We start from the raw sequence: 14,943 nt of genomic DNA on the forward strand, positions 1-14,943 counted from the left end.
GTTGAAGATGAAAGCTCTGTATGTGTATTTGGGGATGAAAGCTGTGTGTGTGTATTTGCACACGGTAAGCTTCAATGGGTGTGTGTATCCTCAAGGTTGAAGATGTAGCTTAAGCTTCAATGGGTGTATGTATCCTCAAGGTTGAAGATGTAGCTTACGCTTCAATGGGTGTGTGTATTTGCACCGTTGGGAGAGAGCTGGGTTTGGGGTTGGGGGGGTGTGTGTGTGAGGGCAGATGTGGAATAAACTGTGTGTGTAGTGAGTAGATTAATTAGGAATTAATTTTTTTGGTGTGTGTAGTGAGAAAGATGTGCAAAAAGAGTATTTGGTGTGTGTAAATAGATGCTTTTACCTTCTTTCAAAATAACCACAATTTCTCACCCCCACCACTCTCTTTCCCTCACCACTTTCTCTCTCCTTTTTCTCACAGTTATAAGAAAGATTAAATGGAGAGGGGAGAGGAGAGAGGAGAGAGGACATGGCTTCTTCAGTCTCTGCTCCTACAAAGCTTCCATTTCTCGCTCTTCTTCTAACTCTATTTATTTTTCTTGGGTCCTTTATTGCTACTACTACATGCATTAAAGCAACACATGAATCTGATAGAGTACTAAATCTACCAGGCCAGCCTTCAAGTCCACCACTCTCTCACTTCTCTGGCTACATCACAGTCAACCAAGATCATGGGAGGGCACTTTTCTATTGGTTCTTTGAAGCTCAATCTCATCCGTCCATTAAGCCCCTCTTGCTCTGGTTCAATTGAGGTACAACCTCACTTCATTTCTTTCTCCAATAAATATAAGTGTGCAGTTGAGTTGGTGGAATCTGATTAGTACTGTACACATTATCACCTTCACTACTGAATTCTATTTTATTTACACACTATCAAAATATTTAAATAAGAGACAATTTTTGATCGTTTAAATTAAAGGAGTCTATAATTTAAATGAGATTAATACATTTTTGGATATAGAGTTTACAGTTTTGGACCAATCAAATTTTGCTATTGTTCACATACTTCTAAAGTGTGACTGAATTCATTTTCCTATGCCTCCAAGGTGAATTACTTTTGACTAGTAGTAAGAGTTTCATGATAATTTAATGATATAAATAGTAGCATATATATTGTTGTATATACAAGCAGCCGTATTGATTTTTGTCTTTTTTAATATAGTGAAAGTAGTGAAAGTCATTGACGTGACCAATTTTATAGAACCATGTAAATTTGTGTACCGTGCTTTTTTATTTATTTGTTTGTAATTGATTCTTCTTGTTAATGAGTGTGTGATTTACTCCACAAACACATACATTAATGTACCAAGTAGTTACTATGACTTTTATGTTCACTCTAACAATGGTTTTCTTTATTTATTTTTAATGTTTTTGGGCTGTTGAAGGACCTGGTTGTTCATCAATTGGGCATGGTGCTGCTGTGGAATTGGGTCCTCTCCGAGTCAATGCAAGTGGTTCTGGTCTTGAATTCAATAAACATTCTTGGAATAAAGGTCTTTTTCTTCATTTCATAGTCTCTTTTCTATGTTCTTTTTTTGCCAATGTGTTTTTATACATTATAATAACTCTTGTCTACTCAATTTGATTGTATGAAGATGCTACAATTGAAAATTTATTAGCAAGCCAAAATGTGAATATGTTATGGAGCTCAAAAAATAGTTTGGAAAGTTATCAGGAAATGAAGCGTGTTATGCAGATTCAAATTGTGATGTGGATCACATTTAAAATGAATCTGATCTATGCATTTCATTTTTAGATAACTTTTTTGGACTCTCTATCATTATTAATTGTTTTCTAAATATGGTAAATTCTACATATATATGTAACATTTGACACAGGAACCATAGTTTTTGGGAAAGTTGGGGTGTCCAAAAGATAATCTGAAAAGTTATCAAAAATTAAATGTGCTATGCAAATTTAACTTAAGTGTGACGTGGAATGAATTTGATTCACAAATTTCATTTTCAAATAACTTCTTTAGGCTCCGTGCTATGATATTTGTTGTGTGAATATATAATCAGGTGAAATCATAATATGAAAGTAATTACTATTAAGTAATGAAATTAAATTTGAAGTGTATGATATATCTTGCAGAAGCCAATATGCTGTTTGTGGAGTCACCAGTGGGAGTTGGGTTCTCCTACACCAACACATCTGCTGATTTTACCAAATTGGATGATGTGTTTGTTGGTAATTTCACCATTCATTAGAATATAATTAAATGCAATACACTTTTTTCTTATGTACTTTCATTCAATAATTAAATTCTATATTTATCATCTGTTCTGCTAACTTTTTTAGCTGAGGATGTCTACAATTTCCTGGTGAATTGGATGAAAAGATTTCCACACTTCAAAAACCATGATGTCTTCATATCAGGAGAGAGTTATGCAGGTGATATAGCCTAACCTTTACAATAATTTTGAGATACAATCGTGTGGCTAGAAGTGCATTACGAACAGAGGGATTTTATCTGACCCTAAAATCTGCCCATATATCCTTAATACACTCTCAGGCAAGAATTTCAAAACATGATTGTGTGACTATGACTAAAAGTGTATTTTGACCCTAAAACCCATTGAGTCTGGATCCTCTGCCATTCTATATCTTGCAATACTTCCTAAAATGGTGCCAAACAAACGACGTCGTTTTTTTTTTTTTTTTTTTCCCTCTCTCTCTCTCTCAGCGGTAGAACTCTTAACTTAACTGACGAGTACAACAGCAAGAACAGAGGAGGAGAGTGACGGCGGCGAAGCGAGACGACAGAGACGGCACGGCGACACTGGCAGCAGTAGTAAGGTGGCGGATATGCTCTTTTTTCCACCTCTCTCCTCTTTTTTCCTCCTTCGTCTTCTTTCTAAAAAAAAGGATAAATTACAAATTTATCTCCTGAGATTTGATTGAAATACGAATTGCCCCCTAAGATTTTGAAAATTACATTCCACCCTTGAGGTTTCTAATTTCATAACAAATCATCCATTTTATTAATAAATCGTCAAGTCAATTAACAATTTTTAATGATGTTAGAAATATATTTTAATTAATAATTTATGTAATTTTATTATTGTATAGAAGAATAATTATGAATTTCATTTTTTTAGTTAATTCTGTTAAATAAAAAGTTCAATAAGAGAGAATTTATAATTTTCCAAACCACATAGAACAATTTATAATTTAAACAAATCTGAGAATGTATATTTGTAATTTATTCATAAAAGAACAATCAAACCCACCCTAGCTCTTTACTCAAACCCAATTCAACTTCTCTCCCTCTCAACACCACACAAACAACCCCATATCTCCTCTGATTCTCTCTACAAAAGCAAGATTTCTGGGTTTTGTCCAGATTCTCTCATTGACTATGATTTTGAGTCTCTTCTAATCCAAAGGCTTGAATTGAAATAGCCAAGAATATATATTCAGTTTTGTGATTCACTCAACAGAATACTAAAGAAAAATTAATCAAAAACAAAAAATTTCAATTTTGTGATTCATTCATTAGAATACTGAAGAAAAATTAAATAAAAAATCAAACTTAAAGAGTTTTTGCTTTGTAAAATTTTCACTTTCAGACACATGAATTCGCTTACATATATACATGTATGTATGTGTAGAGAGGGAGAGAAAAATGAGAAGAGAGAAAGTTGCAGAGAGGGAAGACGGAGGGGGGCTGGATCGGAGCCCCAATGTCGAAGGAGAGAGAGAGAGAGAGGAGGGGCAGTTTTTTGTGTATTTTATTTTTTTTTAAGTTTTCCCCAAAGGGCACTGCAAGAAGAACTACAGGCAATCACTGTAGAGAATTCGAACTCAAAACCCATCCTCCTATCCGTAAATGTACTTTCAATCACATAATGTAAAAATTTCGGGGGCATAAGGTCCTATACCTTGAAATTTTGGCTCTCTAAATCTCTCATGACTTTCTTTCTTCCTTTTCTTTTTTTTTTTTTTTTTTTTTGGGTTACTTGTAGGACATTATGTGCCTCAGCTGGCAGAGCTTGTGTATGACAGAAATAAGGATACAAGTAAATACCCCCATATTAATCTCAAAGGTTTCATAGTACGTGACTTCTCTTTCTTTGATTTTACTACTTGCATGTGTTGGAGAGTACATTTTACTTTTAACTATCACTTGCATCATAAAAATATCCCCCCAAAAATGTAAGTGATTAAAGTAAATTACTAATACGGCAATCTGTATGATAGCCCAATGGATAAAAGGGTGAATTCATAGCTTCAAACATTTTGGGTTCGACTTTTACTGCTAGTGTCTTTTGCCTTTAAGCCATACATTGATTTATGTGTAGTTGACATCGTGAAATGCACCTCCTGACTCACATATGCATATGGTTTTAAATATGAGTAGTCTGTGCAGTATCTTTCGATGTGTATTGAGTTTTTTCCATTCTGATATTGATACATCCTGGTGTATCGGTGGGGACAAAAATTACATTTGTATCGATCAGTTTCTTATACATATGGATTCCTAGTTGTTCACAGTTAATTCACAACCGATCCGATTACCAAGTCAAAGAATTGCCAATATTAATGAGTTAGATATGAATTGCAGGTAGGGAATCCAGAAACAAATGATTACTATGATTCTAAAGGACTACTAGAGTATGCATGGAGCCACTCAGTAATATCAGATCAAGAATTTGAAAATGCTAAAAAAGTATGCAATTTCAAGGTCTCTGATTGGTCTGGTGAATGCAATGCAGCCATGAGGGTCGTATTTGAGAAGTACCATGAGATTGACATCTATAATATCTATGCCCCTATTTGTCTTCTCAACACTAGTGGCAGTGGCAGTGGTAGTGGCAGTGATAGTGATATATTTTCTTTTAAGGTGATTCTAATCATATATATATATATATATATTAAAATGATTCTCATAACATAATTTACATTTACAGAATGATGGGATAGGAATATTTTTGTAAATCTAAATAAAAATTAAAACAAACAAATCATGTAATACTATATCATTCTGTATGCACACGCATTGCGTATGTCAAAAATGTGTGCGTTACATTTATAAAAAAAAACAATCTATTGATCTTTAATTTATTGGTAAAAAAAAATGGTATATGAAGAAAAAAATACTGAAAAAATTATAAAAAATTGAAATTTAAAATAAAAAAGTGAGGCAGTTGCAGGACAATTTGAAAATGAAAAAACTATGACAAAGCATTATGAGGTGTAAGTTGTATATAATAGAATAGATAAATCTGGTCTTTGATGGTTTTATTTGGACGAACTTAATAGCAGACACAAAATTATGGATTGAGGAGGATGAGAATAGGTGGTGGAGGTGGGTATGATCCATGTTTCTCTACACATACACAACACTACTTCAACAGGGTTGATGTTCAAACATCTCTTCATGCAAATACTAGAGGAGTTGCAAATGGTTTTGTCAATTGGAATGTCTGCAAGTAAGTTAGCTTTCTTACTCTATACTTTAATCTATGTTTGTTATTTTTCTTTCCATGTTTTGATTTTTGTTTCAACTAATTAGTGTGGATAATTGACTAAATTTTGCAGCCATTCTGTATTCGTCACATATAACTTTACTGTATTTTCTGTCCTACCCATCTATACTAAACTCATCAAAGGTGGCCTCCAAATTTGGATTTACAGGTACTTGTATATTACTCTCGTCCCCCCTTTTCATGCCCTCCCTAATCCATTAATGATATAATGTTGTTTTTGAATTTTAAATTTGTAAGAGAAACAACAACAAAAATATATATTCTTTACCTTTTGTTTTATGTTTTCCTTCATAATAAAACTTACAATTCTAACAAAGTAGTGTTTCCTTATCTAGGACAAAACTATCGAAATTGCCCTAGCCTTGAAACCATCAACCATAGATAGTGTTAAATTATTTACTTGGGAGTATCAAAACCTCTACTGAGCTGCTGTTCTCAATATTGTTAAAAAAATTACAAGAGATACTGAAATACTCGTCTTCCCACAACATATGCATAGAAATTAATGGTAACAGGTTACAAATTGGATCTATGATCGAATGGTTAGTATCTAGTACTTTCACTTATTGAGTGAAATAGAGATTCGAATTTAAGACCTCTTAATCTCTTGTTGCACCTAAATTTAATTGATACAGATAATTTATAAGTAATTACAGTATAAATATTTAGAATTTTTGAGGAGGATGGATCCAATTTGGTCCTACCTTAAAGAGATTCGAAGTCAGAAAAAATAAAAGGACTAAAATACTGTTTAGACTGGTTGGCTTTTGATGACTTGTTGGCAGTTGGCATCTCAGCTTTTCTGATTCATTGCACATTGCACAACACACACACATGTTTGAGATTCACTTGTAAAAAATTTGTTTGAAATTGACTCGTCAGGTAAACAATTTAAATTTAAACATATTTTAAAACTCGTTAAATTTTTAAGTGAAAGTTGAACAACTTATTACTCGATAAGCATATATCTACTATAAAGAACTAAGTTATGGGAGCTCAACTCAAGATTGACTTGTTATATGTATAAACCAAATTTAAACATAATTTGAAACTCACTAAAGTTTTGGAGCGAAACTTGAACTACTTGCAACTCAACTCATTTGCAGCCTTATATGTCCATCACTTTATATTGAATATTGTTTTTGTTAATATATATATGGTATATATTTCTATATATATTAGGTATTGATTTCCTTAAACAACTTGCAACTCAACTCATTTGCAGCCTTATATGTCCATCACTTTATATTGAATATTGTTTTTGTTAATGTATATATGGTATATATTTCTATATATATTAGGTATTGATTTCCTAGATATCTTAAGTATTGTCATGGTTAGGTCTCTTATAGGAAACTCTTTCTCATAGTTAGACTTCTAGTAGAATACTAGTTAGGTCTCTTATAGAATACTCTTTCTCATAGTTAGACTTCTAGTAGGATACTCTTTCTCAGCCTATATATACAGGCCTTCTATTGTATAGGACAAATCACTTTCAATACAATTCATTGAATACAATACATACAATTCATTCAATACAATATATATTATTTTCTCTCTCTACTATTCTAACATGGTATCAGAGTTATAGGTTCGCCTTATTGGCAAGCGATAGCCTTGCCTTGGCCACCTGTCGGACCTCAACCTATTCTGCTGTCATATTTTCCTGTCAATATCGCTTCATGGTGATCTCTTCCTTTGTCCATTGGTTTATTCCTATTCTAAATATCTCTATCATTTATTTTATTTTATTTTTTTTGTATTTCTGTTCCACTTTGTCTTTCCCTCTATTTCAACCTCAAATAGGTTTCTATTTTCAAACCTATTTGAGTTTGAGGGGGTATTATACCTATATCATGGTGAGCATGGTTATACACTATGCGAACCACGCAAGCCGCCCCTTTGGCACACAATCCAAGCCGCTCCCTGGCGCACTCAGTTATCTATTACCATCATTGTTCAGCACCACGTCATAAGTTATGTGTATGCCATGCTTGTTGGTCCGATATCCAGTTCTCTACATCGGTCCAACATGACTACGTAAACTGTCTCGACATTGATTCCAGTTAGCTCTTACATTGGTCTGGCATGACCTTTTTAAATTGTCTCGACATTGATTCCGATTAGCTCTTACATTGATGCATGACTCCTTTAAACTGTCTTGGCATTAGTTCCAGTCAGTTTCTACAATGGTCTGACACGACCATAAACTGTCTCTCGGCATTAATTCTAGCCAATTTCTATATCGGTCCGGCACAACCTTAAATTGTCCTGGCATTAGTTTCAGTCAATTCCTACAATGGCCGAACTATCTCCTGGCTTTAGTTCCGGCCTCTGATCTATTTCAAGCGCTATTGCACTCCCGTTCGGATTTTGCAATCTATTTACCTTTTATTTTATTTAGTTTTATTTCATATTTTAGTTTCTCTCTCCAAACTCAAGATGATTATCCTCCTTAAATTTGAGGGGATGCTAATGTATATATGGTATATATTCCTACATATATTAGGTATTGATTTTTCTAGATATATTAGATATTGTCATAGTTAGGTATATTCCTACATATATTAGGTATTGATTTTTCTAGATATATTAGATATTGTCATAGTTAGGTATCTTATAGGATACTAGTTAGGCCTCTTATATGATACTCTTTCTCATAGTTAGATTTCTAGTAGGATACTCTTTCTCAACCTATATATAGAGGCCTTCTATTGTATAGGACAAATAACTTTCAATACAATTTATTGAATACAATACATACAATACAATTCATTTAATACAATATATATTATTTTTTCTCTCTCTATTATTCTAACAATTTTAAAAAATTACACTCTCAATTATCGTTGAATATCATATTACCACTGTCAATTTTAGAATAGTACACATTGTAATGTGATTTAAATTTGTTTTTCGGGTGTGGTGGGTGTGGTTTGGGTGGCCGTGAGCAGTGGAGACACAGATGGGAGAGTGCCAGTAATAGGGTCAAGATACTGCATTGAAGCTCTTGGATTGCCTCTCAAATCCCCATGGCGTTCTTGGTACCACAACCATCAGGTTTGACTTTTTTTTTATTTTTATTTTACTCGATAAGATATTAACAGATTAGTATAGTTAGATGATTAATGATTGAGGCCTCAAATTTTTTGGCTTAAATTTGTTTCGAATTTTCTTTTTTCTTTTTTTTTTTTGCTGGGTTGATGCTTTGCTTGTTATTATTATTTTTATTTTTATTTATTTTTTTCTACAATGTATTACCCCAGAAAAAAAAAAAAATGCATTCGAGGCAATTTCGAGGCCTCAATCACAGCCGTAGTTAGATATTCTATGCTTCTCTTCCGATCTAAAATCTCCTTCAAAAAACTTATAAGGATAACTAATGTTGAATTAATCAATTTACTTTAATAATTAATAGATAAGAAATATTTTTATTTCATACAACTTCAAAAGTAGGCTCAAGCAATCAAAAGAGAAAAACAAAAGCAATGCCCTTGACTACTTGGCCTTGCTTCACCATAGTTCTGATGAAAGTCTTTGGTAACACCGATCAATTTTTACTTCTTTTTTTTTTTTTTCATTTTTAGGATCTCTTAAATAGAATTTTTTAGCACCACTTGTTTTGATAAATACAACTAGTTTTTGGCTTTTCCACTTTTTGGTTTCTCTTAGCACCACTTGTTTGGTAATACGACTTTTGGCCTTGCAAGTGCAAATTGAATACTAGGTTTCACATGGTAGATTGTAGTTGCTTTTTTTGGTTGACTTTCTTCTGGAAGAAGCCCAAAAAAGACAAAAATGTATTAAGCCTCCGTTTGAGAAGTTGGTTGGTTTTTTTATTTTTTTTGACTTTTTTAACTATTTTAGCCTGGACTAAAAAGTTTGATTTGGGAAGGGATTTTTAGTTTTTTTTGTTTTTTTGACTTTTTTTGTGAGAGAATAATGTAATGATTATGGGCTTGCTGTGATATTTTATTTTTTGTGGCTAAAATAGCCTATTTTGTCTTTTGTGGCTAAAATGACCAAAAAAGCCCCGTTTAGCTCTTGCCAAACGGTGCCTAAGAGAAGTCCATCAAGTTTTTTTTTTTTTGGGAGAGGGAGAGTAAATTGTAACTATGATTTAAAAGTATGAGTAGTATTTTGAGTTTGTGAGATTTGAAATTATGATTTGACTGCGAAAAATTTGTTTGGTAAAGAGTTTTGAAAATAATTTTGAAAAGAGTTTTGATTTGAGTAGGAAATTGTTGATGTGACATTTGATACAAAAATTTACAACTCATAACCAAATATACAACTCAAAATTATTTTAAAACACATAAAAAATTCGAAAAATATTTTTTTCGATTATATACAAATTAACATATCAATTGCACAAAAAAAAAAAAATCACTATTTTGGTCAACCGGCCGGACAACCGGTTAGGCAAAATTTACAAAAAAAAAATTCTGAAAATAGCGCCTGATACAGAGTTCTCTGCAGAGTTTTGAAAAATTAATTTCAAAACTCTTTCCAAACATCATATTCAAATGTAGGTGTAAAATTATATTATCAAAACACAACCAAACGAAGCCGACTTTTTGTTGTCAAAACAACTCGGCTTTTTCGGCTTTTAAATCATATCTAATCAAGACCAGCATACATCACTCATTTGAAAAAAAAAAAAGAAACAAAAATTATACCATCGATCTTTTTAATTTTCAACATGATTTCAATTTTTATAATTTAAATTTTATTAATTTAAACCTCACATTTACAATTGTGTTTCAATATGGCGCATCTGCCAGTTGCATTTGCATTTTTGGAACAAATATGACGGCCACTACAGCAATTCTCAGCTAAAAACGAAAAATGAATGAACAGTGGTCCTTGTAATTGCACTCAATTTTATGTTGACCCTCTAGTTTGACATATGTCATTTTTTTCATTCAAAATACTGATGGCAATTTACGGAGAAAACGTATTGAAACGCAATTACTGAAACGCAAAAATGTGTGTGGTTTAAATTAATAAAATCAAAAAATACAAAAATCAAAATAAAATTTCATCAAAACTAAATGACCTAACAATATAATTTATTCGAACTTGAGCTTAACTATAATGGTTGTACGCCTTGGTTTCTAAATAATAGATTGGAGTTCAGACTTATAGAGAAACATGGAATGACCATTAGTAATAATTTAACTTAATGAAAAAGCGTTTGGTAGAGTTTTGTAATTTTGATTTGAGAGTATGAGTTATATTTTGAGTTTGTGGAGTTTGAAATTATGATTTGAGTGTAGAAAATTTGTTTGGTAAATAGTTTTTGAAAATAATTTTGAAAAGAGTTTTTGATTTGACTGAGGAATTGTTGATGTAACATTTGATATTTGATACAAAAATTTACAACTCATAACTAAACATACAACTCAAAATTATTTTAAAGCACATAAAAATTTTAAAAATTTCAACCGGCCGGAAGACCGGTTAAGCAAAATTTGCAAAAAAAAAAAAAATCCTGAAAAGCGCGGCTGGTACAGACTTTTCTGCAGAGTTTTAGAAACGTGTTTCCAGAACACGTTTTAAACACTATATTCAAAACTCAGTGTAGAATCACATTTTGAAAACATAACCAAACAGAGCCACATTTGTGATTCAAAATAGATTTAATTGCAAAAAATTCCAAACACACAAAAATTAACAGTCTAAATCATCTAATACGTACGAAAGTGATTTAGATTGTCGTTTCATAATTAATAAAGAGTGGTGCTATTAACACCCCATGAATTATTTTAGACCCCCCATTTCTTTGGACGTCCACTTATAAATTTTGAAACCCTCAAAATTTCTTTTTTCCCTCCATATAATACCAAAATTATTCTTGTGAAAACATTCTATCCATTGAATGCACACTCCCCACACTCCAAAAAAACCCGTCTTCCAAAAAACCTTAACAAAACCCACAAAGAAGAAGAAGAGTCAATGTGATTACTGTCTCTGCTGCCTCATCATCCATTGTCACAGTTGGTATTCTCGCTCTCTCTCTATATATATACATAATTTCTTAGTTTTCTCGTAACGATTTCTTCTCTTGTAGAAAAAAAAATTATAATAATTAGTTTGGTTAGTTTTGTCGGTAGATATTATAAAATTGTGAGTTCAGCAGAACTTCACAACAATATTATCAAAGTTACGCGATGAAGGAATAGCTTTTGAATCTAATAATAGATTTGGGCTACTTTCGATAATTTATGCAAGTGTTAAAAATTTTGACCATTTAATGTGTTAAGAAATTTTCATGTTTGGACCTGCAGTCCCGAACATTACTTATTTGTTCAAGAATTCGGGAAGGCATTCTCGAACAAATAAGTAATGTTCAGGCCTGTATTCCCGAACTTGAAAAAATGAAACTTCTGCAAACGTTAACAATTTTGACCGTTCAATGTGTTAAGAAATTTTCATGTTCAGACCTGCATTCCTGAACAAATAATAAATGTTTGATTACTGATTCCTGAACAAATAAACAATATTCGGGCCTGTGTTCCCAAATTTCGGTCATATGTTTGGGAGCTCAATCCCGAAAAAATGACGAACAGATTTTATTATTTTTGCCATTTTTTTCAAAAAACTTACCCTTACAAGGCCAATCTTCTCTAAACTAAGAACAACAGCAAAACTATGAATCTCTTTTAAGATTTTATTGTTGTACTCCTCTCGTCTTATAGAGTTGTGGTTACTAGAAAAATTTTCACTCATTGTCATTGCCGGAGAAGTATATGTAGTCATATGGTTGCCACTGTTACTGTCGAAATATTGCTATCAAAGAGTTTTTAAGGTTTTAAGAGTGGGTAGGTTTTGAAGGTGAGATTTGGGAAAGATGGATGGGTGGTGATGGAGGTAAGTGTTCTCATAAACCCTAATTCATGATGTAGTGGATGTGTAGGTTTAATTGTGAGATGGAGTGTCCGAAAATTAATGATGCCCTTTACAGTAATTTTATTTGAGATTATTATTGTAATAAAAAAAAAGGGTTAAAAATTGAGGGGTCCAAAATAATTTATATGGTGCTAATAGCAGCACCTCTAATAAATCGACACAAAAGATTTTAACGTGAAAAAAATTACAATTGGAGCACTTTCAATGTGATAAAAAATACGAGCTAAAAGCCATTAATCAATCCACTATGAGGATAATGAAAATACACAAGAATACAAAAAATTACCCAACACGCTCAGGAATTGCCTTTCACCTCTTGTGCCTCTTTCAACAAGTCTCGGAATTGATTAACACAATATTGAATCCACAACACCCAAGTCAAGTCTACGATAACGAGCAGTTTCGAACTCCTTTAAAATCTCCAAGCTCAAATCTTCGGAATCTACCAATCAAACGCTCTAGAAAAGTAGAACCATAACAAACCCCTTGATATAAGCAATCCAATTCATACGACACGACCAACTCACAAAACTATCAAGGGAAACAATAGGTAAGTACTCCAGAAGAAAACACAGTCACAAGTTTTAGATCTGGAAACCGTAACCGTAAAATCTACAGCTTGCGCAACTTTAAACAAAACAGGGTTGCGAAGGCTGCTCGAGCGCAAGAAAATTCACTCGAGTAATGTATCTTGTTTGGAAAAATATATGATTTCCCACAAGTAAATCAATCAATGAGAATAAAAATAATGCGGAAAAATTAAATAAAAAACAACATAAGAATTTTTATGTGGTTCCCTCAATGTGAGGTAAGTCTACGGGATCGAAATCTGATTTCACTATCAACTAAAAAGTTTCCAAACGATTACAAATGAGACACGAATGATCTCACAAAATCACCCTTAGGTGAATTCCAAATAATCACAAATAAACAAGAGGAAAGACCTCACTAAATAGATAAACAAAAGTTTTCGAAACAAGAGTTGAAGAAGACCCAAAATAATAACTCAAATTAGCTTCAAAATAGAGACCGTAGCAGCATTAAATCACATACAAAGAAACAACCGAATTTCATCTGACACTGTTGCTCCTCCACATAGCCAAAGCCACCAAATTGAATCAAATCTATTGTATTAAGCCACTGCCGCCACACAACAATATATATATATATATATATATATTGTTAAATCTTGAGTTTGTTTTATCAAATCCTAATTGTTACCAAACTGAATTAGATCTCCAAAAATTAGATATAATATATATAAAATATATTATACCCAAACTAAACCCAATTAAAATTCTTTTAACAAATCAATTGGTTCTCAAACTCCACTAAGGAGATATACCCCAACATATCTAAGATGCGGAGAAACCATAATTGGGTCTCAAACTCTACTAAGGAGATATACCCCAACATATCTAAGATGCGGAGAAATCATAAGTGCCTTCGTTTTAGTGATAGAAAGTCTACTTGAGTGCGTAATGGAACTTTCCGATATTTTTGTAAAGCAAGTCTGAACTATTGAGAGATGTTATTTTTCGCTCATCGCTTAAGCGGTTTTACTGACAAACAGGGCACAAATATTACAATTGAAATGTGTTTGTTTGCGGAATTGACAATCTAATGGACCTTAACACTTATTAATTTGGAGAAAGAAAAAAAAAATTAAACAAATCAGGAATTGATATCGAATTTATGTGATACAAAGTAAATTTTTTACACAAAAATCCTTCACAAAATAAAAACAAGAGAAGAATCTATAAATGGAGCCCAAGTGTGGCCCCCCACTCTCGTCTTTTATCCCGTGACTGATTTTTTATACCATAAGTGGAAGCCCAAGTGTGGCCCCTACTTTCTTGTATTTTAATCCTCATAAATAATTTTTATGCATTTGACACAGCTGATATGATATGGTGGACGAAAATGCAGGTGGGAGGGAGGATAGTTGAGTATGAAGGCTTGACATATGTGACAGTCAGAGGAGCTGGTCACTTGGTACCTCTCAACAAGCCCAGCCAAGCACTCTCTCTCATTCGCTCTTTCTTATCTGGCCAACATCTCCCAACACAAAGATGATTATTGGTGGACTATTCCTAAATTAATAATTAAAAATGGACCATTGTGAAATTCTAGTGACATGATGTACTTCCAACAAATTTTCAATTTTTAAGTTTATATGAAATTTATTTTAATTGTAACAAAATGGAAAATAAATTTCTTACAGACTTTTTGCTTGTGTACATTGAAAAGAAAATTACTAAAAATTTTACCACAAAGTCAATCATTGAAGACTTTCAAGATATGAAAGAACGTTGAGTTCCACTTTGATAGATGATTGAGTTGATTTGTATAAAAAATTATTTAATACATGACTTTGGTTTTATTCATGTATTAAATTCACTAAGTATATGATTGTTTTATTTTTTACGTACTAATTTAATATCAAATTTTAATTTATTTTTTGAATTAAAAAAATAGTAGTTTATATCAATTCATATAAAAAAATTTATTCATGTCTTAGTTCCCCGCA

General features: G+C 32.4%; 1 protein-coding gene across 4 annotated transcripts; it reads left to right on the forward strand.

Annotated features, from left to right (window-relative positions):
- The first annotated feature begins 347 nt into the window (after nt 1–347).
- On the forward strand, nt 348–14,616 carry LOC114300028 (serine carboxypeptidase-like 26). Of its 4 annotated transcripts, none has more exons than XM_082877305.1 (10): nt 348–761; nt 1,395–1,502; nt 2,104–2,199; nt 2,311–2,403; nt 3,978–4,066; nt 4,577–4,855; nt 5,275–5,444; nt 5,554–5,649; nt 8,456–8,561; nt 14,343–14,616. In XM_082877305.1, the coding sequence occupies exons 3-10, from the start codon at nt 2,112–2,114 to the stop codon at nt 14,487–14,489; spliced, it is 1,068 nt and encodes a 355-aa protein (XP_082733431.1). In that variant the 5' UTR covers nt 348–761; nt 1,395–1,502; nt 2,104–2,111; the 3' UTR covers nt 14,490–14,616. The 4 variants fall into 4 exon arrangements, with proteins under 4 accessions (XP_082733431.1, XP_082733432.1, XP_082733433.1 ...); XM_082877306.1 differs by having other exon boundaries at nt 5,278–5,444; XM_082877307.1 differs by lacking the exon at nt 2,104–2,199.
- Nucleotides 14,617–14,943: the final 327 nt, after the last annotated feature.

Source organism: Camellia sinensis, chromosome 7, assembly GCF_055761805.1.
Source record: "Camellia sinensis isolate YWXY chromosome 7, ASM5576180v1, whole genome shotgun sequence".
Lineage (NCBI taxonomy): Eukaryota > Viridiplantae > Streptophyta > Magnoliopsida > Ericales > Theaceae > Camellia > Camellia sinensis.